The 27,998-nt window shown below is 46.1% G+C and overlaps 1 protein-coding gene across 27 annotated transcripts; it reads left to right on the forward strand.

Moving 5' to 3' along the window:
• The first annotated feature begins 53 nt into the window (after window positions 1–53).
• Window positions 54–27,998, forward strand: LOC110478585 (uncharacterized). Of its 27 annotated transcripts, none has more exons than XM_085571227.1 (13): window positions 54–100; window positions 265–364; window positions 882–943; window positions 6,880–6,976; window positions 14,395–16,430; window positions 17,155–17,321; window positions 18,946–19,116; window positions 20,059–20,361; window positions 20,797–23,062; window positions 23,789–23,955; window positions 25,580–25,750; window positions 26,698–27,000; window positions 27,436–27,998. In XM_085571227.1, the coding sequence occupies exons 9-10, from the start codon at window positions 22,186–22,188 to the stop codon at window positions 23,803–23,805; spliced, it is 894 nt and encodes a 297-aa protein (XP_085427353.1). In that variant the 5' UTR covers window positions 54–100; window positions 265–364; window positions 882–943; window positions 6,880–6,976; window positions 14,395–16,430; window positions 17,155–17,321; window positions 18,946–19,116; window positions 20,059–20,361; window positions 20,797–22,185; the 3' UTR covers window positions 23,806–23,955; window positions 25,580–25,750; window positions 26,698–27,000; window positions 27,436–27,998. The 27 variants fall into 27 exon arrangements, with proteins under 27 accessions (XP_085427353.1, XP_085427355.1, XP_085427354.1 ...); XM_085571229.1 differs by having other exon boundaries at window positions 20,797–23,032; XM_085571228.1 differs by having other exon boundaries at window positions 14,395–16,400.

The raw sequence follows: 27,998 nt of genomic DNA on the forward strand, positions 1-27,998 counted from the left end.
AGAGCAGGAAGTGGGGCGGGGAGTGGGCCGGGTTGAGGGCGGGAAGCGGGTCGGGCCGCCGGGCACGGCCAGAGCGTGGCTCGGATATCCGTCCCTCCCGGTGAGTTTCCGAGCTGGCCTGGGTCCGAGGGGTCGTGCACTGTGAGTTGGTGTGCGGGTCAGCCGCGATCGTGCGGCCTCTCTGGCAGCTGCGAGCCGGTGACAGTGCACAGAATGTCTGAAAGATAAATACCCTGTTAATTCCCCTCAATATTACTTTCTTAGCAAAGACCGCACTTCCACGGGCTCTTCTCAGGGTAGTCGGAAGTCCCGCAGGAAAATCCACACTGTTTCCCCCAACATGCCAGACCAACCTTCCGCAGAGGTGAGCAAAACAAACCTCAGGTGACAGGCAGGCCCCAACCGTGACAGGTGACAGCGGTGACAGTTGGGGAGAGTCCCCGACACTGCCAAGATGAGAAACACGGCTGTTTGTCAGTGTGTAGCGTCCCAGAGCAGGGGCAGGGCTTGTCTCAGAGTTAAATCAAGCACTGAAGCAACAGTTAAGAGCTTCCTGTTTCACTCTCTCCATTTTCATTTAGCAGCCTGTCATACAGCCTTATTGGAGAAGAAAATAATTATCAGTCGGGGTTTTCTTTTTCAGTTTCTTTACACTCTTGGGTTTTGTTCTACATTTTTCATACCCATTTGATTCTGACACCCCTTCTTTTCCTCTTAATCTGTGAGTATGAGCAATCTTAAGACTTGGTAAGTATGTTCAGAGCCTGCTAAAAAGAGGATGATCTTGGAGGCGCTGGGGAGAGATTAAGCTCTTTTTCTAAAATGGCACACATTTCCTTCAGCATGGGTGAAAGTAAAACCTTACATTCTCACTTTTTCAGTTATACAGATGAGTACGCAAATATATGACCAGATGAGACTTGGCAAGCAAAAGGTTTCTGAGGTAAATTTTAGAATTTCTATATATAAATATATTAAGTATTCTTGACCAGGTAACACTTGTTTCTATAGAGAAAAAAGTGCTTGATGTTTTGTTTTGTATAGTGGCTTCCATCCAACAATATTCTAAACCCCTGATTATGAATCTGTTTTGCTTTTTTAGGACACATATGTGGGAGATGTCAAGGGAATTGGGAGTCTCTTCTTGGCAGCTTTCTAGACATAGGAAACTCAGCTCTTTTTCTGTTCTTTAAAGATCTGTAAAGTAATTTTTGAGGTAAAATTCTAGAATTACTTCAGCAGGATAAAATGGCGTGTGCATCAGGGGTCCAAACAGAACAGTATGAGGCCCTCTCCTGTCTACTTCCTCCATTTGCCAGTAACCTCAGAATTAATGCCTATAAAATACCAGAACCATGCTGAAGGAGACTAGAAACACAAAAGCACAAGCCTTGAAACAATTCCCTCTTACCCACTCACCCACACATGTGAAAGCAGGCTAAAATTTTGTAACTTAGAGGCATCGGCATAGATACTGTCTTGACAATTGTGCATGGAGGATTTGTAAAATCTCTTTTGAAAATGGAAACTCCTTTAAAAGTCTTCTTCCCAGGCATGGAAAGCTGCCCTCCAATCCACTGTGACATGCAGGAAAAACATCTAGAGACTCCCAAAATTATAGATGTTAGCAGTTTAGACTCTTCAAGTTAAGTCTCTTCAAATTCTTTTGCTACATGAGCTCACTAGAAGAAACAAAAATGTTTTCTATTTTTAAGAACTTGAAGTCTGTCCTGAAAATTACATTTGAATTCAAACCCAGTAACAGGGAAATGAAGGCTCAGCAAAGAGAACAGAAAATGGCCCACTGGCCTGAAACACAATTGGATTGTCAGGGACTGGGAGCACTGGCAGGTTGATAATCTGTATAATCATAATTCTGTACAATCGTAACAAATGAAATACCTTAATTATCTCAAATTCTGCCTGGAAGTAGTTAGTACTATTTCTCTGTCATTATTCTTATAAAAATGCCATTTTATTTTCCATAAGTCTCATCAGGGAAGTCAAAACCCCTGTAAACACACAGTAACTATAAATCTCTCCCTTCAGCCTCCAGAGCTCTAAGCATTTAGACACACTAACAAGCCCACACTGGAAAGGGCAGAGGAGAAAAAAGGAAAAATTAGGTTCCAGTCAATGAACTCTCCTAAAAAGTGTTTGGAGCACCACTGCTTATGCTAATAAACATTTGAGGTATCTTGTGTTGAACTTGAGGATTTTGAGCAGAAATGCAAGACCTGTCTGGTTTCCTCCTGTCTCAGTGATCAGTTCATGATTTTTATAAATATCTCTGAAAGCAAGCCTTTGCACACAGGCAGAATTATTTTCTGTGTCACAATAGATGGGAATGCTGAAACAGACTGAGTTTTTTTACACTGGCTGTGCTTTAATACATATGCAGCTAATTAAATGTTCTGTGGAAGTCACAGAGGATTTTACTTTTGATTTTTCCTGAGACCATGCCTTAGCATTTGAGCCTTAGCACAGCTTTATAAAGACACTTACTGAACCCGAAGATTCACTGTCCTTGAGTTGCCCCTGGAAACAATGGATAGGAAAAGCACTGGGCATCTTAGAGAGCATTATCTTTTCTCATTATGTCTGTTTATCAAAACAGTGAAAGGAAGGTGGACTTTCAGAAGTTTTAAGCTATTCTTCAACAATCCAACCCATTTTAACCTTTACTCCAAGACATCTGGACATTTTTCTTTTTTAGAGTAATAAAATTATTAAGGTTGGAAAAGACTTCTAAGATCATCAATCCAGCCTTCAAAAAAACCTATTTTTTTTTGACAGAAGAATTTCTTAAGATGTACCACAATTTAAAAAACACAATTAATATACTGAGCCTTCTTTTTCTGTGCTTCATCTCCCTTGAGGATTCTCCTACTCCTAGGCCAGCAATCGGTGTGTGAAAGTGTATTATTTAATTTCAATTACAATGTTAATTACAGAAGACAAGTTGTTACTGAATCTTGCACTGTAATTAATCAACCTGATATTTACTTACTCCGTTGATCACACTGGATTAAGCTGGGTCTGGACAAGCAGGGCAAGGAAAGTGAGTGACAGGAGCATTATCATGGCACACTGCCTCCCATTGGGAAAGTTCATCTTCCTTCTGAAAGAGACGCCTTCAGGGATCATGGAATTTGAATTCCCTGTGAATTTGGTGTCATCTTAGCTTGACCAGCTCTGGAGACCATATTAACCTCCTCTTGTGATTTTCAGAAAACCATTCTAATTTAGCAAGTAATTAAGGGTCACATGTAGGATAAAGAGCTAGATAAGCTTGGATTACGCACAGGAAGCTTTGTTTCCAAGGCAACCCGAGCAGAAGGGGTGTTAATGCTGAGGTCAGGCACTTAATGAACTGGGAATGGTTTCTGGCTGCAAAATGTATTCGAATTGGGCAAGGCGAACTAACAACTGCATTGCCATTTAATGATTTGATGAGAGAAAACAAATGCCTACAGAGCTACTTAGCAGGCAAATACTGAAGAAAAATCTTACAGGCGGTGGCACCGTTCTGCTAAGCGAGGTCAGGAGAAGTCCAAAACAATGACGCTTGACAAGCCCAAAATACTTCAGTCAGCACTGATGGATTTCGTGACTTCCCAGTGTGAAGGTGTCTCTGTTTGCGTCAGCTGCCGTTGCTTACACACTCACCCTGTGTTGTGTGTTCTTTTCCTCCCGAGGTTAGTCCTGCCCGGAGGTTGCTGCCTGTGGAATCGCCCTGGGGGATTTAGAACACTGAAAAGCAAGACAGCTCTTCTGAGAGCTCCGGACGCAGTCCACTCCTGGGACTTTAGACTCTGGGAATTAATCCCTCGGGGCATTTGACAGGGCAAATCTCACACACAAATACCATGCACATGGATAAAATAGCCAAACAGCTTATCTGTAGCAAAATAGTTGGATTCCGTGAAAGACATTAATGTTTTTAAAATGGATTCTTGCATTGTTTTGTTCTGTATGACGTAAGGAACAGTTGGGAATGAGATTACTATGCTTGACGAATATTAGAGAGTACAGAAAGTGGAGATGACCCACTGATACCTGCCGCTTTCTCAGTTCACTTGGACCACACTTCTGTGAGGGAAAGAATTGCACAGGCATTTTTCAAAGCTTTCTTTAAAACAAACAGGCATTCCCTGCTTTTTGGGACAATTACAGGATATTCTGTAATGGCTGGGGCATTCTTGTGGCAGGAACACAGGCACCTCTAATTTTGTGCTATGCTTTTTCAAAGTATGTGGATGTATAAATTAGGGCAATTTTAGAGGCCAGCTGATCTCTCTTTTTCTTCTGTGTAGCCTTGGAATAAAAGCAGGTGATTTTACATTAGGCCACCTGGTTGCACAGTGGAAATTGAAACACACTGCTCTCTCAAATGGGAACTGTAGGACTTGTAGGACTTTCAGTTAAGGGTAAGACTGTGCTGAAGGTGAGCTGGTGAAACCTAAGCCACTCACAATATTCAAAAACAAACTAACACACAAAAAAGCCATAAAAAAAAAAAAAACAACCATCAACCCAAACCAAGCTAAGAAACAAATAAACAAATATCCAGAAGGGAATTTACCTTCTTTGCTCACAGGTAGTCAGTAGGTAAAAAAAAAAAAAAAAAGAAAAAAAAGAAAAAAAAAAAAGGTAATAGCCTTGAATTTAAGTTAAAGATTTGAAAAATGGCAAGGAGAATTTATGCAGAATATCAGGGGATATTTTGCTTTTCTTCCAACTGCCCAGTACCTGGTAAGAGGGCCAACAAGGCTATAGCCTCTCTACACAAGATTTTTTAGGATGCCATCACAGGTTTTTTGGTTGATATTTTTTGAGACACAATTTTATAATTATTCCTGGATCAAGGCTAAATCTTACAAATAATAGATGGGCATCAATTAATAAGGGGCATCATGCCTTCCACAGCCCACTTCATAAAAAGGCTAGATTTCAAAAGGATGCATCAATTGGGTGGCTAAATTCACTAAAGGAACTGCAAAGAGCTTAACATGCTTGGGAAAATCAAATGCCTTAATCCAACTTTGGCCTGTAGAAGCCTCAAGGTGGCAATTACTGATTTGATAGTGACCAGAGTCAGGCCATCTGAGATGGAATGCAGCTACACCATCTTCACTTTCCTCTTCAGTGAGAGATCCCCTTCTAACATGTCCTTCTGTGGTGCTGGATGGCTCTTTTTTATTTGAATTTTACTAGAATGAGCAGTTGGGCCATTCATGTTTATCTTTGAACATTAGGAGTTGTCAAATTTAGAATCTCTTTAATTGAATGACCCAGAAGTGAGCCATAAAAACCAGGGGAGCATCCCTGCCTTTGAACTTTGGCTTCTCTAATGCAGGCTCTGGATGAGCTGCTCATGTGATCCTCAGCAGAGTTTTAACCACCCAATTTCTCAGTGCTGCCTCTCTTCTGGTTGTGTGACAAGTCCCTGTCACTTTTCAGATGTCTCCCCCAGACTCTGAGCCTCGCCTCTGCCACCCTTTTGTTATCTCCCTTGTTTTATCTCCCCTCCCTACCTTTGCTGTTTGCTTTCTCCAGCGCATTTCTCTCTCTGCTGACTATAGGCCTTCCCTCAGCTCTGCCCAAGTTTCCATGTCCTTATTGTTTCTTTGAAGCCCTACATGTCCCAGTCTCAGTGGGGAGAGCAATATAGGGCATGATCCCTAATGCATCCCTTGATGAACCATCTGGTTCATCCATTTCATTTTAAGTGCAAGCACATCACTGCCACTTTTCTCTATTTCTGTATGTGAGCAGGAAGGAGCTCTCAGTGGGTTTGGTAACCAAAGGAATAAGTCAGGGGAAGTCCCCTCCAATTGAGTTTTACTGAGAAGAACTCTTGGAAATACCACGAAGTCCCTGTGGAACTCGGGGGAAAATAGACACACCCACTGTCACACCCACACCAAATTCTTTGCTGTCACCCGTTGTGCTTTTTTGCCTCCAAATAAAATTCGTAAACCTATTAAACATTACCCCAAGTGAATTCTTACTGAACTAACATTTCTAGAGTGACCAAAATTGAGGAAGAGCCATTTTCATACTATAAGATAAAGCATCAGGAAAGAGACAGGGAAAAGCGGGAGGATTTCATTTCCCAGCCTCTCTTCTGCTGCTTGCTTTCTCCAGCTTTATTGATGTCAGCGACTGATGGATACTCTGCCATCTGCCACCTCTCCTGCAGGGATAGCTGCCAAATTCCCTCTGAGCTCAAAGATGAGATTTCTTGGTCCCTGATGGTAGGAGCCACATATGAGATGGCCTGAAAATGCAATCAGGTCCCACCAGAAACAAACCAAAAGATGCTCTACTCTAGCAAAGGCAATACTGATTACAAAGGTGATTTGGCACGTGGCACTCCAGGAGTTTTGCAACCACTGAATTGCTCTTTGCCTCTGCAGGAAAAAGCAGGGTTTACCAGTTTTGCATCTTTCTTGGCTGTTTTATAGTTGAACGGCTATGGGCACCTGTTTGGAGCAACTGATTGTAACTTTGTTCTCTAGGAAATTTCTTTCTAGCAGCTAGCAAGAAATCCCTAGTTTTCATGACTACCAAAAGAAAATAAGTGACCATGAAATAAAGTGAAAAGAATCCAGTTTAGAATGTGAATAGAGCTACAAGTTACCAAACATAAACACAAACCCAAGGAACTTGCTGTTTGTATACTGACTGAGTTTTCTATACACAGGCAAAAAAAAAAAAAAAAAAAAAAAAAAAAAAGTGAGGAAAGGAGGAGCCCTGACACTTTATTGCTCATCTACATAAATAGATAATCAAAATTGTCTTACTGAAAAGTTCATTGCCCTCTTGAGCTGACTGGAGAAGTTTCAGCTCCACTTTCCTCTTTTTGTCCAGTAGGAAACTACTTAGGAACTACTGCTGGATTTTGAAGAATTTCGAGAGCTGACTGTTGGTCCTGAGCCAGTGCCAGAGACTCTGAACCCATCATCATAAGGTAGCCTTTTCCTGGAGCCTAAAGGTGTGGCTTACTTGGACAAACAGCCTGAAAAAGCATCCTGTGCCCACATGTGTACCTAGATTGTATATAAAAAGATTCGGAAACAGCAGAGGATTGTGTTTAAAACGGGGATTTGTGCTGTCACCTTCAAAAAGCTCACAGAAATGTCTGTGTCTTTCCAGGCAACACTAGTAATACAGCAAGGCCTTTTTGTACTCTCCTTTAGCACTCAGAATACTCTCAATAGCTGGGAACTATAAAATTGGTCTTGGAAACCAGGAGCTGGTATCAACCCACGTACAGAATACATGGAAAATACAGAGTATTTAATGTTATGCTAACCCTTTTTCAGGAAATGCAGTTGGGTATGGCAAAGGCAGGACCTCTGGCTCCAGCTGTAGTGACAACATGTTTAATACTCTGATAGCAGCACTTTAAATTAAAAAAAAAAAAAAAAGAAAAAAAGAATGCCAAGGACACTGGCCAAAGTGTGGGCATTCATTTAGTGCTGGAATTGTCCCTTTCTCTCCCAAAATTCAAACCCTCATAGCCATTGCCCTCATGCAATCATTTCCCTACTCAATTTAGTATCAAATAACAGGAGTTGGTTTAGGTTTGGGGTTTGAGGATGGCTGGTTTTGGGTTTTGGTGGTTTTTGGTTTTTTTTTGTTTTTTTTTTTTGGGGTGGGGGTGTGGGTTGTTTTTGTTGTTTTGTTTTGGTTTGGGTTTTTTTGGTTGGTGTGGGGTTTTGTGGGTTTTTTAAATTTTCTTTTTTTGCTTAGCCCTCCTTAACTCCACTCATGCTGTCTTACTCTGTTTGCCAGTGCTTAAGTAGTGCTTTTTTTTAAAAAAAGAAACCAATTAGCACCTCATCAGCTTCAATTAGAGGAGACAAAAGCAGTGTAAAGATAACTCAATGAGAGGGGGTGGCACAATATCATGTAATCACTTAAGACAGCCGTGAGCATTCACTGTACTGACTCTGCCGGGCTGGGCCTATTCACCTTTTTTTGCTTCTTTCTGGATGCATTTAAGATTTTTTTTTTTTTTTTTTTTTCTGGGAAGCCAGGCCTCCCCGGAGTCTCAGAGTCTGTCATTCAGGGCTACCTGTTTATAGCTCAACGACCAGAAGGACCTAAACAATCCTATATTGTACGCCCAGTGCTTCCTTAAACTTAGGCCTCCACAAAGGCATGTTTTCAGAAGCTGGGCAGAATAAGTTAAAGGCTGGCTTTATGCTCATTAAGTGTTCTGCTTGTACTGTCTTCTAATTACATGGCAGGGCAACAATGTCTTTTTTTTGTCAATGGCGTTCTTTGGAGCAGTTAATTTGGTGCCTGTACTAAATGCCCCAAACATTAATTACTGTGGAAGGAACCCTAATTTCCTCGGCGGCTTTCCTCTCCATTTACTTCCCTTGTTTTCTCATAGGCTTGGATGAGCCTCTATAATGAAATTACCTCATTAATGCCTTTATTCTTTCAAAGTAATTCATTCAAGATCTACCATTTAGTTTTAATTTGATGCTGTCAAAAGCAAAAGGTGCATTCATGTCTTTGATTAGTGCATTTTTTTCCTCTCTAAAGAGTGGACAGATTTAAATTATTAGGATGGCAAGTAGTGAGTTATAATTGGATACAAGCAGCACTTCAGTGAATATTAAATGTTTTCAAAGCCTGGCCTATCTGCTCTGATGACTATTAACTGTGTCCAGCGAGTTCTTCTGTGGGGTTTGAATTAACAGCACATTAGCTACTGTGAAGTAAATGAAGTTTAATTTTGTTTATGAAAAACGTTGCAGTTGCATTTATCAACATGACATTTCCTTGTAGCAGAGCTCAGTTTGCCCCATTATCCTATCCTGACCTCATTGCTTGGTTAGTCCAGCTCACAAGGGAGCTAGCTCATCCTGTACTCAGCCTTGCAAAGTCTGTCTGGAGACCTACCTGGGCATGGCTTGGAGGATAAGACCTGGGAAACTCTAAATATTGTCACCTTAGCTGCATTTAACCACCCTGATAATTTGCTTACAGAGTAGAGGGGAACAAAGTGTGTTTATAATTAATGGGGAGTGCACAGGCATGGACTGAGCAAGGAGGATTTTACACCAGATCTATTATCTTTAAATGTCTCTATCCTTCCTCCTTTCATTCACAACTCACCTCGCAAACTACCTGAGATGCATCAGAAAAACACAGATGGCAGAAGTCTTCTTCAACCTGCTTGGCACATGCAATTTAGGACTAATTACTAAGAGTTTATTGGGTGGCTGCAGTGCTCCCAGTCATCAAAGATCAGTCACATACTTTGGCCAGGACCTCTGCAGGGTCCTGTGCTCCCAGAGCCTTTCAGTTTGGAATATCTCCAAGGATGGAGATCCCTGAACTGCTCTGGGTACCTGTTGCAGTCGTTACCCGACTCCACATATTTTCCTTCAGTAATTGGCAGGAAATTATTATATATTCAATGCAAGCATTGACTATAATAGGATAACTAGAATTTATAATATTTTATAAATAACATCTATTATAACTTTATTGTGTATTATATTTATTTTTGAAACTGATATATTTAGTGCATGTTACATAGGATACATGTATTAGATAGATATTATACATCTATTATGATTGCAATCACAAGGCACATACAGAGAAGTGCTGTTTATTTTTGGAATCTTTCCCACTTGTGCTGTAAAAGCATCTTGGGTTTGGATTACTTTCTCCTCCCAGCACGAGCAGGAGCAAACCTTTGTATTTATTTGTTCCACGATGGAGCAAGGTCGGGGGAATTTTGAAGTAATTTCTGAGTGCATGGCTTTCACCATAAACTGTGTCTCACTGCCCTCTCATGGCTAGATTATCCATGGATATCCCATTCTCATCTTCCTTAAGTTCTTACACGAATGTTCTAGCCAGCATCATCTCTCTGAATTCCTACCCCTGTCAGCACAGCCAAACACCACAACTCCATCATCCCAAAGGAACTCTGGCGTTTGCCTCTTCACCCCCACCCTTTTCCAGCAGACACGGTAGTGCCGGGCTGTCAGAAATGCCATTTTCTAGGCAGTTAGTCCCAGCAGATGGGAAAAGAGTTCCTGGGAACATGAACACAGTCCCCACGTCCCACCTGGCTGAGACCAGAGTCCATGCACCGAGAGCTGCGGGGAGCGGAAATTCTCCCCGAGAAGAATTCTCCCCTGCCCGGCAGCCTGTGCCTCCAGCCCTGGCCCTCGCACCTCTCACCTCCCGGCAAAGAGCGGCTGCCCCTCCTGCTGGCTGCTCTGGCAGCTCTGCCGACTGTGCCCAGGGCAGGTGACAATGCCGGTGGGGCACACCAATGCCGAGGAACTCGGGTTGTTTGCAGGGAGCAACCAGCCAAGCAGGGATGCTTTTGCACTGAAGGGGGACAACCAGGGACAAGAACTAAAGAGGCTGGGGCAGCACAGCCCCCAAACCTGCCCAGTCTCCAGCTGCCACACGTTTCTGTGCCCAGACAGGATGCAAATCCACACCCAGAACAACTTGGAGGGAGGTCCAGCTGCTCATCTCTAGCCATGCCCAAGCATTCAGTGCCAGTGTCTGTCAGCCCCTTCTCCTCTCTGTCCTGATGTACCAGCGCTTGAGCCATGCTGGCACCGCTGCATTGATTAAATACCCACTAACACATATTGCCAATATCAAATTTCTCTGCCTATCCAGGACAGGCCAGTTAGCTGTGTCCCGTTCTCCCACTCTCCCAACAGAGACCTCCTCATTCCACATCCCAATTCAGGGAACACCAACTTAGCCCTGGGCCGAGAAATGAAAGAAAACAAACATTCAAAAAAAACATCCCTGTCTTGAGGCTGTCCAGGCCTGGGAGAAACCCCTTCCCACCAGCCTCTTGGCTTTATCCCAGTCCAAGTAACTGAGGAAATGCCCATTCAACCCCAGAGCAGACAGGCTGTAATGTTGTCTGCACACCAAACACCACAGCCCCAAGCACCAGCCCTGGATTGCACTTCACAGCCTCAGTCAATGCCACATGGGAAAGACACGTGATTTTTCCTTTACTGAGAGACAAAAAACAACAGCAAGGGCTGTCCCAGCTGACCTGGCCCTCGTACACAGCTGCATCAGTGAATAGGATCATCCGCCATCTCTCACTCTGCTGTAGGAAAATACTGCAAGCTGTGGTTGGGTCTGTGGTTTAAAAGCTACTTTTAGATCAGCAAAAAGGTCTTTGGCTGGGACAATTCACTGAATTTATTGGTGGATCCTAAAATCCATTTCCAGGTGCATAAAAACCCAAAGGAAAATCGGAGCAAACAGGAGTTCAAGGTGCTTTGGGCACAGGTTCCCTGAACTGCAGCAAAATGGTCCCAAGTCTGCACTTAAGCTACACCCCCTGCACCTTGTGTTCTCCAGACCAGTCACCCTTCCTGAGAAGGCCAGAGAGAAGGGATGGGTCAAGGGAGCCATTCTGGGAACCCCCAGCCCCACTACCAGTGATGCTGTCAGTGCCTGCAGCCCTCACCACAATTTGTGTCACTCACTGGGTGATTCCTGATGTGGCACTTGGGGATGGAGCTGAGGGTGTCCTTGGCAGTGCTGGGGCAGCAGTTGGACCCACCAGTCTCCAAGGGCATTCCCAACCTCAGGAATTCCATGGGACTCTCCATGACTGTCCCAGCTGCACAGGCAGGCACAGGAAGCTGTTACACACAGATTATATTGCTGTGAGCCAGAGCACTCCAGGTCATCCTTGAGAGAGTGCAGAGAGCAGGAAAAAAACACAGTACTGATCCTGCTCCATGCTTTCCCAGTGGGGCATGAACACCATTTCATCCTTACCCTGAGAGCTCCAAGGAAAAGAACTACTGAGCTGGCACAGAAGATGCCACTTTCCTGACACTCTTGCCCTAGAACCACAGCTCAGCAGGTTTCTGTGGGAATCTGAATTATCTTAGTAGTTCAGAAGCTGCATGTCCCTAAAGAAAGCCCTTGGGAACAAGAAGCTTCTCACTGGCATCTCTTACTTCAGTGTACACTTGCAGTGCATTGAGACTGTTTAAATCAGAATGAAGTGACTTGGCGACAGCACAGCACTAGGTCAGGGACACTGGGAAACTCACCAAACAACATTGACTATGGACTCTCCATTCCAATAGGAGAATGGAACTCCAGCTGTAGCATCCTCATTTCTCACAGTTCTGTTTCAAGGACTCCCCTCAGGAAAAGGATGTCACTAGTCCCACTAGCAAATACCCAAGGCAATTTTTACTCCCTACAAAGAGTAGGAATGACCAAGAACAGTTGCTGTCATAGGAAAAGCAGGGGATTGTGATGATCAAACACTTTCTCCTGTGAAGGCTTCAGTTCCTAACACCACCCTTGAGCAGCTCTGCCTCACCCACCTGCTCCAAAACAGCTCCGTGGGGCTTAGCTCCAGCTCTTTGGACTTTGTCCATCCCCACTGCTCTGAGAGGCAGCACCAACAGCACAGCAGGGGAACACCTGAACAGCTACAACCAGGGACACACCAAGGCTAGCAGGTCCTGCAGCACAGCTTCTTGTGATTCAGGACCTCTGATTTTTGGTACAGATTCACTGGAATTTATTTATATATTCATTTTCAAATATGTCCTCTCTATCTACTTTATTATATGCAGGAATATAAGAATCTCTGAAGAGACATCTGAAGGTTTTGAAAGTAATGCCATAACATTTTTATTTAGCCTCACACTTGAGGCTGCTCTGAGCCCTCCTCATCCTTACAGCTCACACCTGTTGGCTGCTCTGAGCCCTCATCCTTACAGCTCACACCTGTGGCTGGTCTGAGCCCTCATCATCTTAACAGCTCACACCTGTTGGCTGCTCTGAGCCCTCCTCATCCTTACAGCTCACACCTGTGGCTGCTCTGAGCCCTCCTCATCCTTACAGCTCACACCTGTGGCTGCTCTGAGCCCTCATCATCCTAATAACTCACACCTGGGGCTGCTCTGAGCCCTCCTCATCATCCTAACAGCTCACACCTGCCGCTGTTGCCACCCTCCAACAGCGTCTCTCCATCTCCAGCACACAGCCCACTTCTCACAGATACAGACCAAACAGAAATCTGCTACAGCTGTCGGCTTTTCTTAATCCACCTGGTTACACAATTAAAACACATACATGCACTGATGGTGATTGAAAGAAAGCTTTCCCCTGGAGAAAACAGTCCTTTTGCTGGCACACTTTGCTACACCTTTGGAAAAAGCAGAATCTGCACCAACTCCTAAGACCCCTGCCGAGGAACCCAGCCCTGCTTGGGACACCCAAAGCAGCAGACCTCGAAAAAGGAGGGGAAAAGTCAAGCTTGGAGTGGAAAAAGAGGACAGAAGTACAGCAGCCTTTAAAAATGCCTGCACGGAGCAATAGTGGGAAACAGACACATTTATTCTTTCCTTGCTTTCTGTGATGACATAAATAGGAAGCAAGAACACGTTAAACAAAAGGCAGAGCTAGGATTTTACAGGTCTTTATTTTGGCAGGCTGCATGACAAACGCCTCTTCCGGGTCTGCGACACGTTTGGGGGAATGGCAGAGAACGGAGGCAAAAGGTGCCGGGAGCCCTTTCTGTTCCCTTCAGCCCCTGCAGCTGCTCCGCTGGTTTCAGGGCACTTGCTTGGTTCGTTCCTAGAGAAAAAGGCTAGGGCATGATTTTCAAAACTACTGCCCATCCACAGTCAGAGTTTCCTACATTCCTGGGTACAAATGAGTGGATCGAGAGAGGGCTTCTTTCCAAATGAGGTTAGCCATAGCTTCCTATTCTTTACCAATAGCTGTGAAAACGAAACACTTGCCATGTTTTAGTATTCTACACACACCCCTCCCAGGGAATTTTGGGGCAGCTTTGGGTCCCTCTGCGGGACGGCACCCAGCGTGACCCCCCCCTCATTCGCCACCCACCCGCTCCTCCACCGCAGTGTGCGTCCCTCTCCTAGTGACCTTGGGGTGCCCCAAATGCCATCAGAGGCCCGAGGCTTCAGCCCCTAACCCTGACCCCCGAAGAAGGCACAGGACGAGTCCAACTGCCCCGGACAGCAGCCCAGCACTCCCTTCCAGCCCTTCCCACACCTCCATCCCCCAGAAAGGGACTCCGCCGCAACAAGGAAAGGTGGGGGCAGCCCCCAGAAGGCTCAAAGCTCCCGCCCCGCCTCGCTGTCGCGGGCCAGGGGCAGAAAGAGGGAGCGGCAGAGGTTTGTTTGTGTGGAGGTGTGAACACTCCAGATGCCCCTGGGGACACTGCTGGGCAGCTCTGTTCTAGCAGGACTGCACGCCTGTGCTCCCAGAGCTTCAGTTCAGAGCTCATCTCAAAACAAAGGTAGCTGAAGAGATTTTTGTTTCATACTCATCACTGTTTTTCTCTTCTGTTTTTTGTTTCGCTTTAAACAGTTTGAAAACCACAAGGATGTAAGCCAAGAGCCTCCTGTGGCACTGGATTCTGTATTTACCACTTTGCTGAAGGGAGCCTGGGAGAGAGGAAGCAGTACCTTCCTGGAAGATGGTGTTCAGACAAAGTGGAGAGACTTGGCTTCCCGGCTCCCCCTACCTGAGCAGCTTTTGTTGGGAGTAAAGCACGTGCTGCTGTACCCGAAATCCACAGTAGAGAACTTCAGCAGATAATACTGTAGTTATCCTTGGTTTACTTTATGGCACAAGTTACAGATGACTAGGCTGCTAAAACTTAGGTTCCAGTGCTGTAGCTCTTTTCCCCCGACTAGGCTCCGAGGGTACGCAGCACCATACAAAACTGCACCTAATTTGTAAAAAAATGTAATTTGTTCTGATTATTGAAGCTGAGCTTTATTCCGTGGAATCCCAGCTGTGTGCTGCCCCAGGGCCTTTGTACAAATAGCGTCACCGGAGCTGCACATTCCTTGTGATATGTATGGGATTTTGGGGGGGTTCAATAAAAAGGAGATGCAAAATGAGGGAATTGCTTTTAGATGTAACTATTCTTGTCCTAAAGGGGCCATCAGCTCTGTCCCCAGAGCTGAGTTACGAGTGTGTGTGTTGAAAGAGCCGCAAGCCTTTAGGGGCTGCAGTTTGTGTGCCCTGTGCTGAGGTGCCCTGAGGAAATGTGTGAGCCGGAGGGAGCCGGGGCCGGGCGGAGGGAGCTGAGTCCAGCCGAACGGAGCCGAGCTCTGCCGAGCGCAGCAGCCCGGGCAGGGCGGGGCGCCGGGGGGGAGCCGGGGCGCTGGGAGGGATCCCCCTCCTGTCCCTCTCTCTACCGCTCCATGCTCCTGCCCGTATTCCCCTCGGTTATCTCTCTTTCCCCCGTTTCCATGTCCCCTCCAAACCCGGCTCCTTCCTGTCCTGTCCCTGCCCCGCTGCTCCGTTCCATTCCCCCCCTCTGCCTCCTCTGTCCACCGTCCCTCTTCCCTCCCCTGCCGGCCTTTGAATCCGAATTATAAATCAGAATGTGAATATAAATATGAAAAATATAAAAATAAAATACATTGAAATGCAGTTTAAAAGAAAAGGTTTTTTCTTTTGGTTCTTGTTGGGTTAGAGGCAGGGGTTTTTTCGTTGGCGTTCTTTTCCGCGCGAGATGTTTCGGGGCATTTGCTACCGAGGACGTTCCGCAGGGGACGGCGTCCGCTCTTTTTTGCCGCCGGCCCCGCCCGCGGCCCCGAGGCGAGCGGCGGCCCCCGACGGTTGCGTGCGGCAATGCTGCCACCTTGTGGACACAGGGCGGTACTGCAGGCCCCCAGCCAGTCCCCGGCAAAATCACCGAGACGGGGCGGGAGGGGCCAGAGCGGCCCCAAAACCACCGAGACGGGGCGGGAAGGGCGAGGGGCGGCAGCGAGCGGCGAGCGGGGCGGTGTCTGTGAGTGAGGGGAGGGCTGAAGGCGGCTCCGCGGCGGCGCCGGAGAAGGATGGCGGCGGCGAGGGCGGTTTTCTGTCCTGCGCCGGCCGCCGTCCGTGCCACCGCGCTTTAAAGCTTTCCGCCCTGCGCCGGCCGCTGTCCGTACAACAACGGTTAATCTCTATGGTTTCTGCGGACTTCCTGTTCGTCTCTATGGTTTTATGGAATTTCCGGTTAATCTCTATGGTTTCTGGAAAACTTCCGGTTCGTCTCTATGATATTATGGAACTTCCGGCTCATCTCTATGATTTCTGGAGGACTTCCTGTTCGTCTCTATGGTATCATGGAACGTCCGGCTCATCTCTATGGTCTTTGGAGGACTTCCGGTTCGTCTCTATGGTATCATGGAACGTCCGGCTCATCTCTATGGTCTTTGGAGGACTTCCGGTTCGTCTCTATGGTATTTTGGAACTACCGGCTCGTCTCTATGCTCCTGGAGGACCTCCCATTCATCTCTATGGACCGTCTCTGTGGTCGCTCCTGCGCGTGCGCGGCTGCCATGAGGGAGCGGACGCGGGAAATGTGCCAGGCGGGAGCCCAGAAAAATGGGGAAAAAAAGGTAAAAATCTGGAAAAAAGCGCCAAAAAGCGGGACGAGGAGCCCTGAATCGGGATGGGGGAACGCGGGAATGGGGAGAAAGTGACCTAAAATGGGAAAAGAGCCCAAAAATTGGGGAAGAAAGGGCGAAAATGGGATCGGGGAGCTCGGAAATTGTGGGGGGAGTGACCAAAGTCGGCGAAAGAGCCGAAAAGTGGGAAAAAGATCTGGAAATGTGGGAAAGTCGCACAGAGAAACGGTTTAAGAGCCCAAAAATGCGGGAAAGGCAAAAAAATAGGGAAAAGGCAAAAAAAAAAAAAAAAAAAGAGGGAAAAGAGCCAGAAAATTCGGATCATGGTGTGGAGAGTTTTGTGGATGAGCGGCTTCGGGAGAGAGGCCATGACTACATGCAGTTAGTGAAGCGGTAGCTGAAAATTGCAGAGTGCAGCAATAGCGGATGTAGCAACAATATCACACGTCCTTGGGTGAGCTGGTTCCCAGCAGCAGAACGGTCAGCAAAGAGATAAGTGTAAGGGAAAACAAAGCAAGCAGAGAAAGCCCCAAAGGCGAGCTTGACCTGTTCTAGAGACACCAATGAGGAGCCTAAGTTTTGCAATATGCATGAGCTTCATTATAACGGGTATAACTGTACATGCGTGCTTAGAATAAACTGAAACTTGTTGGCATTATAGAATGGGCTTTTCTCCCGTTATTTTTCCCCAAAAATGGTGACCACGACGTGATAGGCGCCACGGTGGAGTGAGGAAAAAGAGTTCAGGTCCTGATGCAGCCAGGATGGCAAAAGTGCTGAATTGAAATAGCGTGCACCGTGCCCCAGGTGACTGCAGAGGCAAGCCTGGCCGATACGTGCTGCCGACGACCTCGGAGGGCTGCAACAGCGCTGACAATAGAGGTATGAAGAGGCAAGCAGCATATGATTTATTTACTGCGTTCTTGCAGAAAAGGCAGATTAAAAACATTGATTTACATAAAGATCTGCCAAGGTTATTAACATATAGGTATGCTAAGGGGCTCTTTATAAATCCTCATACAGTACATAAGTTGTCTAAGTGGTGTAAGTTTAAAGATAAACTATAAGAAGACATTTTAGATGATGATAAGACACCCAAAAAGCTAAAAAAGTTGTAAAAGGTAGATCACAATGAGTTATTACAACATCAGGCAGAAAAAAAAGCTGCTGCACAAGCAACTTCACACTAGAGAAGAATAAAAGTTATAGCAGAGAAAATTAATTACCTAGTATTTCCATGCCACCTGCTGTGTCTACAGTGGAATTACCTCCCTTGCGACCCGTGCCTGAGGACACGGAAACAGAGTCGGGTTGTGAGCCCACGGCTCCTCCAGCCCCCCCAAACAGAGATCACCGGTTTGTCAGAGTTTGTCTGTCAGTAAATCACCCCCTAAGGCAAAGTCTGACCTAACAAAGGCTCTGGCCAGAGAGCAAAAAGAAGTTTAGGCAACTCTAACAAAAGTAAAACTAAACAAAGAAAATAAGCAAACTTTAGAACTAGCAGCAGAACTAGCTTATCCTATAATTTTTCAGCAGCAAGCAAGCAAAAGGTTACCAGCTCAAATTACACCATTAGATTAAAAAATTTTTGTCACAGTTGCAAGCTACAGTGAGTCAATTTAGAGTAACTAATAAACAAACTAAGCAAATACTAAATTATATTTAGAGTACTAATATATTGCTACCAAAAAATTATAAAAGTCTTGCTAAACTTATTTTCTCACTGCATCAGAAACTTTTATTTAGTGCACACTAGCAAGCAGAAGTTAATAAAGCTGTAGCTATGCAAAAGCAGCCTAAAGATCCTCTTCACAAAGTAACTATAGATAAATTGATAAGCTTAAGACCATATTTTCGCACCAAGGCACAAGCTATGCTAAAACCTAAAAAATGTCAAAAGGCAATGCAACTAACTCAACGAGCTATAGATCAGGTAAAAGACCCAAGAAGTTTACCAGCATATATAAAAATTAAGCAAAAAAAAAACAAAACCAAACCTTTTAAAGCATTTATTAATAAAGCAACAACAGGAATAAAAAAAAAATAGAGTGCCTAAGTTTATACGTAAATCATTATTAAAGCAGTATGCTTTACAAAATTGTAATACTTCTACAAGAAGTATATTAAATACATTAAAAACTAATTAAACTATAAAAAATACACTAAGAAAGATAACTAGTATAGCAACAAAGCAACAAACATTTTTAGTTAAAACTATTAAAGTACTAAAGGAAAAGTTACAAAAGCAAGCAAAAGCATCACAAACACAAGTGTTAACTGCTCTTACACCCCTCCAAACATCAATAACAACCCAAGAAAGTCCTCACGGCGGCCGAATAAAATGTTTCCATTTTGGTGGGGTTTTTTGTTTGTTTTGTTTCTTTTTGGTTGGTTTTTTTTTGGGAACTAAAAAGATACTTTGTGTTCCTGGAATGTTGCATTCTACCTCTGTTGTTTTCCCAGTTAGTCTGGATCCTCTGATTACATTTTTTCCTTCACTTATTAGATGTCGTGGATATGCTGGCTGTTCTGATGGAGGGCAGTGATGGCTTAGATGAAGGAATTGGCTTATCTTTAAATGAAGACATGATTATCTAAACAGTTCCCTTCAGTGCTGTTGTCCCTGCTGCGTTAGGAGCCAGGAATATGCTGTTGCTTCAGTCTGAAAACAGAACAGGTACAGGGTTTTTTTTTATGTTTTATGTGTAATTTCTAGCAGTGGAGTGAAAGTGGAATAATTTCTACCCTCTTGCAATAATTTTTTACCATTTATCATTTTTTACCTTGAGGCAATTTATTATCTTCCCTGCAAGCAGCAGGAGGTGCAGATTCATGGTGCTTTGTGCTCAAGAGGGGCATTGAAGCTCTGTAGGTGTTTCTGCCCTTTTTCCCTGACCCTAAAGAGAAGGGGCACTGTCCCTGCATGGACAGTCTTGGCCTGGAAGTAGTTGGCCTCAGTAACACAGTGTTTTAAGGGCAGAGGAGAGGTGGTTCCCGTGCCTGTGGGCAGCTCTTCCCGAGAGCAGGAGAGGGGACTGCATTGTTAAGTAGGAAATGGATGCGTTTCCCAAAGAAAACCTCAGAAATTAAGCTCCAGGGGCAAATATGGCGAGGTTCTACCACCTCCTTGAGGACATCCTTAAAACCACAGGGGCATCAGCAGGGCTTGGAGCAGGACTGGCCAATCCCAGAGCACCTCACGAAGCCCTCTGTGTGTCTGTGGCAGTCGAGTAGCACCTGGGGTGTGCTGAAAGTCCCAGTTCTGAGAGAAAATTCTGTTTAAACTTGTACACGTTGGCTGGGTGTGTCCCCCCAGTACAGCTCGGTTCTTCTCTGAGGCGGTGCCTGGCAGGGTCTCTCCCTGTTAAGGGCCGGGCGTGTTTTTGGCACAACAAGTGAATGTGGATTATTTGCTTCAGCAAGAGCTGATGATGTCTGGAGGGTTTTTCAGGTACCTCAGCGGCCAGGAGCATGTGTCTAGGTCACTAGGAACACTTTTTGATCTCGTTCAGTTCTTTTCTGCGTGAGGCTCTGTGGGCTGCTGGCAAGGCCCAAAGTAAGGAAGGTTGCCCCAGTGTCCGTGCTCATGTCAATAGTTTAATTTATTTGGCTTTTCTAGGAGCAGACGTCGTGGAGGACCTTGGTGCTGTTTTCACTGGCCTCCTGCACTCTCTGAGAGAACCCCTTGCTCCCTGCGTGACGTTCCAGCTCTGTGACAAAGATCCCGAGTCCCTGAAAGCTGCTAAGTATCCTCAGCTCTACCAGTTTAACCGATACTATAGGCTCTGGATGCCCAAGCAGTCCCAGGAACCTGTGGTATGGAATCCCTGAAGTCACTGAATTCTTGAGCCAGTATTCCTATAAAATCCTCGCTGTCGACAGAGGTTACATTTCCATCAGTAACAGCGTTTTTATTGAGGAGGTAATTCTGCATCTCTTGTTGATCACGCTGGGGACACACGTTTGCTCCAGGGCTTTTCTCTGATGGCACAAGAGGTCTCTGTGGTGTTTGGGGGGCGATACCAGGGCTCAAGGCTCATACAGAGACTCCTCACCGGGCACAGCAGAGCCTGGTGTGCGCTGTGGCCTCTGTTTACAGCGCCCGGAGTTCCCCCGGGTGGGTGGAGGATCACAGGCCCCTGGGCTGGGTTTGGTGAGTTTTTCTCAGCTCAGCAGTGTGAACACTTCTGATGCCCCTGGGGAACCTGCTGGGCAGCTCTGTTCTAGCAGGACTGCACGCCTGTGCTCCCAGAGCTTCAGTGCAGAGCTCATCTCAAAACAAAGGTGGCTGAAGAGATTTTTGTTTCATACTCATCACTCTTTTTCTCTTATGCTTTTTGTTTGGCTTTTTAAACAGTTTGAAAACCACAAGGACTTAAGCCAAGGGCCTCCTGTGGCACCGGATTCTGAATTTGCCACTTTGCTGAAGGGAGCCTGGGAGAGAAGAAGCAGTACCTTCCTGGAAGATGGTGTTCAGACAAAGTGGAGAGACTTGGCTTCCCGGCTCCCCCCACCTGAGCAGCTTTTGTTGGGAGTAAAGCACGTGCTGCTGTACCCGAAATCCACAGTAGAGAACTTCAGCAGATAATACTGTAGTTATCCTTGGTTTACTTTATGGCACAAGTTACAGATGACTAGGCTGCTAAAACTTAGGTTCCAGTGCTGTAGCTCTTTTTCCTTGACTCGGCTCCGAGGGTACGCAGCACCATACAAAACTGCACCTAATTTGTAAACAAATATCAGTTGTTCTGATTATTGAAGCTGGGCTTTATTCCGTGGAATCCCAGCTGTGTGCTGCCCCAGGGCCTTTGTACAAATAGAGTACGGGGGGGGGGGTAGGGGAACCAGAACTTCACATTCCTTGTGATATATATGGGATTTTGGGGGGGTTCAATAAAAAGGAGATGCAAAATGAGGGAATTGCTTTTAGATGTAACTATTCTTGTCCTAAAGGGGCCATCAGCTCTGTCCCCAGAGCTGAGTTACGAGTGTGTGTGTTGAAAGAGCCGCAAGCCTTTAGGGGCTGCAGTTTGTGTGCCCTGTGCTGAGGTGCCCTGAGGAAATGTGTGAGCCGGAGGGAGCCGGGGCCGGGCGGAGGGAGCCGAGCTGTGGGAATGGGCGAATGGAGGCGGGCGCGGGCGGGACTAGGCGAGCGTGGGCGAAAGCGGCCGAAAGGGGCCGAGGAGGCGAGCGGAGCCGAGCTTTGCCGAGTTCAGCCGAGGCGAGCCGAGCTTTGCCGAAGAGGCGAATGGAGGCGAATGCGGCCGGAAATAGCCGAGCGTGGCCGAAAGTAGCCGAAGCTGGCCGAGGAGCCGAGTCCAGCCGAACGGAGCCGAGCTCTGCCGAGCGCAGCAGCCCGGGCAGGGCGGGGCGCCGGGGGGGAGCCGGGGCGCTGGGAGGGATCCCCCTCCTGTCCCTCTCTCTACCGCTCCATGCTCCTGCCCGTATTCCCCTCGGTTATCTCTCTTTCCCCCGTTTCCATGTCCCCTCCAAACCCGGCTCCTTCCTGTCCTGTCCCTGCCCCGCTGCTCCGTTCCATTCCCCCCCTCTGCCTCCTCTGTCCACCGTCCCTCTTCCCTCCCCTGCCGGCCTTTGAATCCGAATTATAAATCAGAATGTGAATATAAATATGAAAAATATAAAAATAAAATACATTGAAATGCAGTTTAAAAGAAAAGGTTTTTTCTTTTGGTTCTTGTTGGGTTAGAGGCAGGGGTTTTTTCGTTGGCGTTCTTTTCCGCGCGAGATGTTTCGGGGCATTTGCTACCGAGGACGTTCCGCAGGGGACGGCGTCCGCTCTTTTTTGCCGCCGGCCCCGCCCGCGGCCCCGAGGCGAGCGGCGGCCCCCGACGGTTGCGTGCGGCAATGCTGCCACCTTGTGGACACAGGGCGGTACTGCAGGCCCCCAGCCAGTCCCCGGCAAAATCACCGAGACGGGGCGGGAGGGGCCAGAGCGGCCCCAAAACCACCGAGACGGGGCGGGAAGGGCGAGGGGCGGCAGCGAGCGGCGAGCGGGGCGGTGTCTGTGAGTGAGGGGAGGGCTGAAGGCGGCTCCGCGGCGGCGCCGGAGAAGGATGGCGGCGGCGAGGGCGGTTTTCTGTCCTGCGCCGGCCGCCGTCCGTGCCACCGCGCTTTAAAGCTTTCCGCCCTGCGCCGGCCGCTGTCCGTACAACAACGGTTAATCTCTATGGTTTCTGCGGACTTCCTGTTCGTCTCTATGGTTTTATGGAATTTCCGGTTAATCTCTATGGTTTCTGGAAAACTTCCGGTTCGTCTCTATGATATTATGGAACTTCCGGCTCATCTCTATGATTTCTGGAGGACTTCCTGTTCGTCTCTATGGTATCATGGAACGTCCGGCTCATCTCTATGGTCTTTGGAGGACTTCCGGTTCGTCTCTATGGTATCATGGAACGTCCGGCTCATCTCTATGGTCTTTGGAGGACTTCCGGTTCGTCTCTATGGTATTTTGGAACTACCGGCTCGTCTCTATGCTCCTGGAGGACCTCCCATTCATCTCTATGGACCGTCTCTGTGGTCGCTCCTGCGCGTGCGCGGCTGCCATGAGGGAGCGGACGCGGGAAATGTGCCAGGCGGGAGCCCAGAAAAATGGGGAAAAAAAGGTAAAAATCTGGAAAAAAGCGCCAAAAAGCGGGACGAGGAGCCCTGAATCGGGATGGGGGAACGCGGGAATGGGGAGAAAGTGACCTAAAATGGGAAAAGAGCCCAAAAATTGGGGAAGAAAGGGCGAAAATGGGATCGGGGAGCTCGGAAATTGGGGGGGGAGTGACCAAAGTCGGCGAAAGAGCCGAAAAGTGGGAAAAAGATCTGGAAATGTGGGAAAGTCGCACAGAGAAACGGTTTAAGAGCCCAAAAATGCGGGAAAGGCAAAAAAATAGGGAAAAGGCAAAAAAAAAAAAAAAAAAAAAGAGGGAAAAGAGCCAGAAAATTCGGATCATGGTGTGGAGAGTTTTGTGGATGAGCGGCTTCGGGAGAGAGGCCATGACTACATGCAGTTAGTGAAGCGGTAGCTGAAAATTGCAGAGTGCAGCAATAGCGGATGTAGCAACAATATCACACGTCCTTGGGTGAGCTGGTTCCCAGCAGCAGAACGGTCAGCAAAGAGATAAGTGTAAGGGAAAACAAAGCAAGCAGAGAAAGCCCCAAAGGCGAGCTTGACCTGTTCTAGAGACACCAATGAGGAGCCTAAGTTTTGCAATATGCATGAGCTTCATTATAACGGGTATAACTGTACATGCGTGCTTAGAATAAACTGAAACTTGTTGGCATTATAGAATGGGCTTTTCTCCCGTTATTTTTCCCCAAAAATGGTGACCACGACGTGATAGGCGCCACGGTGGAGTGAGGAAAAAGAGTTCAGGTCCTGATGCAGCCAGGATGGCAAAAGTGCTGAATTGAAATAGCGTGCACCGTGCCCCAGGTGACTGCAGAGGCAAGCCTGGCCGATACGTGCTGCCGACGACCTCGGAGGGCTGCAACAGCGCTGACAATAGAGGTATGAAGAGGCAAGCAGCATATGATTTATTTACTGCGTTCTTGCAGAAAAGGCAGATTAAAAACATTGATTTACATAAAGATCTGCCAAGGTTATTAACATATAGGTATGCTAAGGGGCTCTTTATAAATCCTCATACAGTACATAAGTTGTCTAAGTGGTGTAAGTTTAAAGATAAACTATAAGAAGACATTTTAGATGATGATAAGACACCCAAAAAGCTAAAAAAGTTGTAAAAGGTAGATCACAATGAGTTATTACAACATCAGGCAGAAAAAAAAGCTGCTGCACAAGCAACTTCACACTAGAGAAGAATAAAAGTTATAGCAGAGAAAATTAATTACCTAGTATTTCCATGCCACCTGCTGTGTCTACAGTGGAATTACCTCCCTTGCGACCCGTGCCTGAGGACACGGAAACAGAGTCGGGTTGTGAGCCCACGGCTCCTCCAGCCCCCCCAAACAGAGATCACCGGTTTGTCAGAGTTTGTCTGTCAGTAAATCACCCCCTAAGGCAAAGTCTGACCTAACAAAGGCTCTGGCCAGAGAGCAAAAAGAAGTTTAGGCAACTCTAACAAAAGTAAAACTAAACAAAGAAAATAAGCAAACTTTAGAACTAGCAGCAGAACTAGCTTATCCTATAATTTTTCAGCAGCAAGCAAGCAAAAGGTTACCAGCTCAAATTACACCATTAGATTAAAAAATTTTTGTCACAGTTGCAAGCTACAGTGAGTCAATTTAGAGTAACTAATAAACAAACTAAGCAAATACTAAATTATATTTAGAGTACTAATATATTGCTACCAAAAAATTATAAAAGTCTTGCTAAACTTATTTTCTCACTGCATCAGAAACTTTTATTTAGTGCACACTAGCAAGCAGAAGTTAATAAAGCTGTAGCTATGCAAAAGCAGCCTAAAGATCCTCTTCACAAAGTAACTATAGATAAATTGATAAGCTTAAGACCATATTTTCGCACCAAGGCACAAGCTATGCTAAAACCTAAAAAATGTCAAAAGGCAATGCAACTAACTCAACGAGCTATAGATCAGGTAAAAGACCCAAGAAGTTTACCAGCATATATAAAAATTAAGCAAAAAAAAAACAAAACCAAACCTTTTAAAGCATTTATTAATAAAGCAACAACAGGAATAAAAAAAAAATAGAGTGCCTAAGTTTATACGTAAATCATTATTAAAGCAGTATGCTTTACAAAATTGTAATACTTCTACAAGAAGTATATTAAATACATTAAAAACTAATTAAACTATAAAAAATACACTAAGAAAGATAACTAGTATAGCAACAAAGCAACAAACATTTTTAGTTAAAACTATTAAAGTACTAAAGGAAAAGTTACAAAAGCAAGCAAAAGCATCACAAACACAAGTGTTAACTGCTCTTACACCCCTCCAAACATCAATAACAACCCAAGAAAGTCCTCACGGCGGCCGAATAAAATGTTTCCATTTTGGTGGGGTTTTTTGTTTGTTTTGTTTCTTTTTGGTTGGTTTTTTTTTGGGAACTAAAAAGATACTTTGTGTTCCTGGAATGTTGCATTCTACCTCTGTTGTTTTCCCAGTTAGTCTGGATCCTCTGATTACATTTTTTCCTTCACTTATTAGATGTCGTGGATATGCTGGCTGTTCTGATGGAGGGCAGTGATGGCTTAGATGAAGGAATTGGCTTATCTTTAAATGAAGACATGATTATCTAAACAGTTCCCTTCAGTGCTGTTGTCCCTGCTGCGTTAGGAGCCAGGAATATGCTGTTGCTTCAGTCTGAAAACAGAACAGGTACAGGGGTTTTTTTTATGTTTTATGTGTAATTTCTAGCAGTGGAGTGAAAGTGGAATAATTTCTACCCTCTTGCAATAATTTTTTACCATTTATCATTTTTTACCTTGAGGCAATTTATTACCTTCCCTGCAAGCAGCAGGAGGTGCAGATTCATGGTGCTTTGTGCTCAAGAGGGGCATTGAAGCTCTGTAGGTATTTCTGCCCTTTTTCCCTGACCCTAAAGAGAAGGGACACTGTCCCTGCATGGACAGTCTTGGCCTGGAAGTAGTTGGCCTCAGTAACACAGTGTTTTAAGGGCAGAGGAGAGGAGAGGTGGTTCCCGTGCCTGTGGGCAGCTCTTCCCGAGAGCAGGAGAGGGGACTGCATTGTTAAGTAGGAAGTGGATGCGTTTCCCAAAGAAAACCTCAGAAATTAAGCTCCAGGGGCAAATATGGCGAGGTTCTACCACCTCCTTGAGGACATCCTTAAAACCACAGGGGCATCAGCAGGGCTTGGAGCAGGACTGGCCAATCCCAGAGCACCTCACGAAGCCCTCTGTGTGTCTGTGGCAGTCGAGTAGCACCTGGGGTGTGCTGAAAGTCCCAGTTCTGAGAGAAAATTCTGTTTAAACTTGTACACGTTGGCTGGGTGTGTCCCCCCAGTACAGCTCGGTTCTTCTCTGAGGCGGTGCCTGGCAGGGTCTCTCCCTGTTAAGGGCCGGGCGTGTTTTTGGCACAACAAGTGAATGTGGATTATTTGCTTCAGCAAGAGCTGATGATGTCTGGAGGGTTTTTCAGGTACCTCAGCGGCCAGGAGCATGTGTCTAGGTCACTAGGAACACTTTTTGATCTCGTTCAGTTCTTTTCTGCGTGAGGCTCTGTGGGCTGCTGGCAAGGCCCAAAGTAAGGAAGGTTGCCCCAGTGTCCGTGCTCATGTCAATAGTTTAATTTATTTGGCTTTTCTAGGAGCAGACGTCGTGGAGGACCTTGGTGCTGTTTTCACTGGCCTCCTGCACTCTCTGAGAGAACCCCTTGCTCCCTGCGTGACGTTCCAGCTCTGTGACAAAGATCCCGAGTCCCTGAAAGCTGCTAAGTATCCTCAGCTCTACCAGTTTAACCGATACTATAGGCTCTGGATGCCCAAGCAGTCCCAGGAACCTGTGGTATGGAATCCCTGAAGTCACTGAATTCTTGAGCCAGTATTCCTATAAAATCCTCGCTGTCGACAGAGGTTACATTTCCATCAGTAACAGCGTTTTTATTGAGGAGGTAATTCTGCATCTCTTGTTGATCACGCTGGGGACACACGTTTGCTCCAGGGCTTTTCTCTGATGGCACAAGAGGTCTCTGTGGTGTTTGGGGGGCGATACCAGGGCTCAAGGCTCATACAGAGACTCCTCACCGGGCACAGCAGAGCCTGGTGTGCGCTGTGGCCTCTGTTTACAGCGCCCGGAGTTCCCCCGGGTGGGTGGAGGATCACAGGCCCCTGGGCTGGGTTTGGTGAGTTTTTCTCAGCTCAGCAGTGTGAACACTTCTGATGCCCCTGGGGAACCTGCTGGGCAGCTCTGTTCTAGCAGGACTGCACGCCTGTGCTCCCAGAGCTTCAGTGCAGAGCTCATCTCAAAACAAAGGTGGCTGAAGAGATTTTTGTTTCATACTCATCACTCTTTTTCTCTTATGCTTTTTGTTTGGCTTTTTAAACAGTTTGAAAACCACAAGGACTTAAGCCAAGGGCCTCCTGTGGCACCGGATTCTGAATTTGCCACTTTGCTGAAGGGAGCCTGGGAGAGAAGAAGCAGTACCTTCCTGGAAGATGGTGTTCAGACAAAGTGGAGAGACTTGGCTTCCCGGCTCCCCCCACCTGAGCAGCTTTTGTTGGGAGTAAAGCACGTGCTGCTGTACCCGAAATCCACAGTAGAGAACTTCAGCAGATAATACTGTAGTTATCCTTGGTTTACTTTATGGCACAAGTTACAGATGACTAGGCTGCTAAAACTTAGGTTCCAGTGCTGTAGCTCTTTTTCCTTGACTCGGCTCCGAGGGTACGCAGCACCATACAAAACTGCACCTAATTTGTAAACAAATATCAGTTGTTCTGATTATTGAAGCTGGGCTTTATTCCGTGGAATCCCAGCTGTGTGCTGCCCCAGGGCCTTTGTACAAATAGAGTACGGGGGGGGGGGTAGGGGAACCAGAACTTCACATTCCTTGTGATATGTATGGGATTTTGGGGGGGTTCAATAAAAAGGAGATGCAAAATGAGGGAA

Source organism: Lonchura striata, chromosome W (assembly GCF_050655825.1).
Source record: "Lonchura striata isolate lonStrDom1 chromosome W, ASM5065582v1, whole genome shotgun sequence".
Taxonomy (NCBI): domain Eukaryota; kingdom Metazoa; phylum Chordata; class Aves; order Passeriformes; family Estrildidae; genus Lonchura; species Lonchura striata.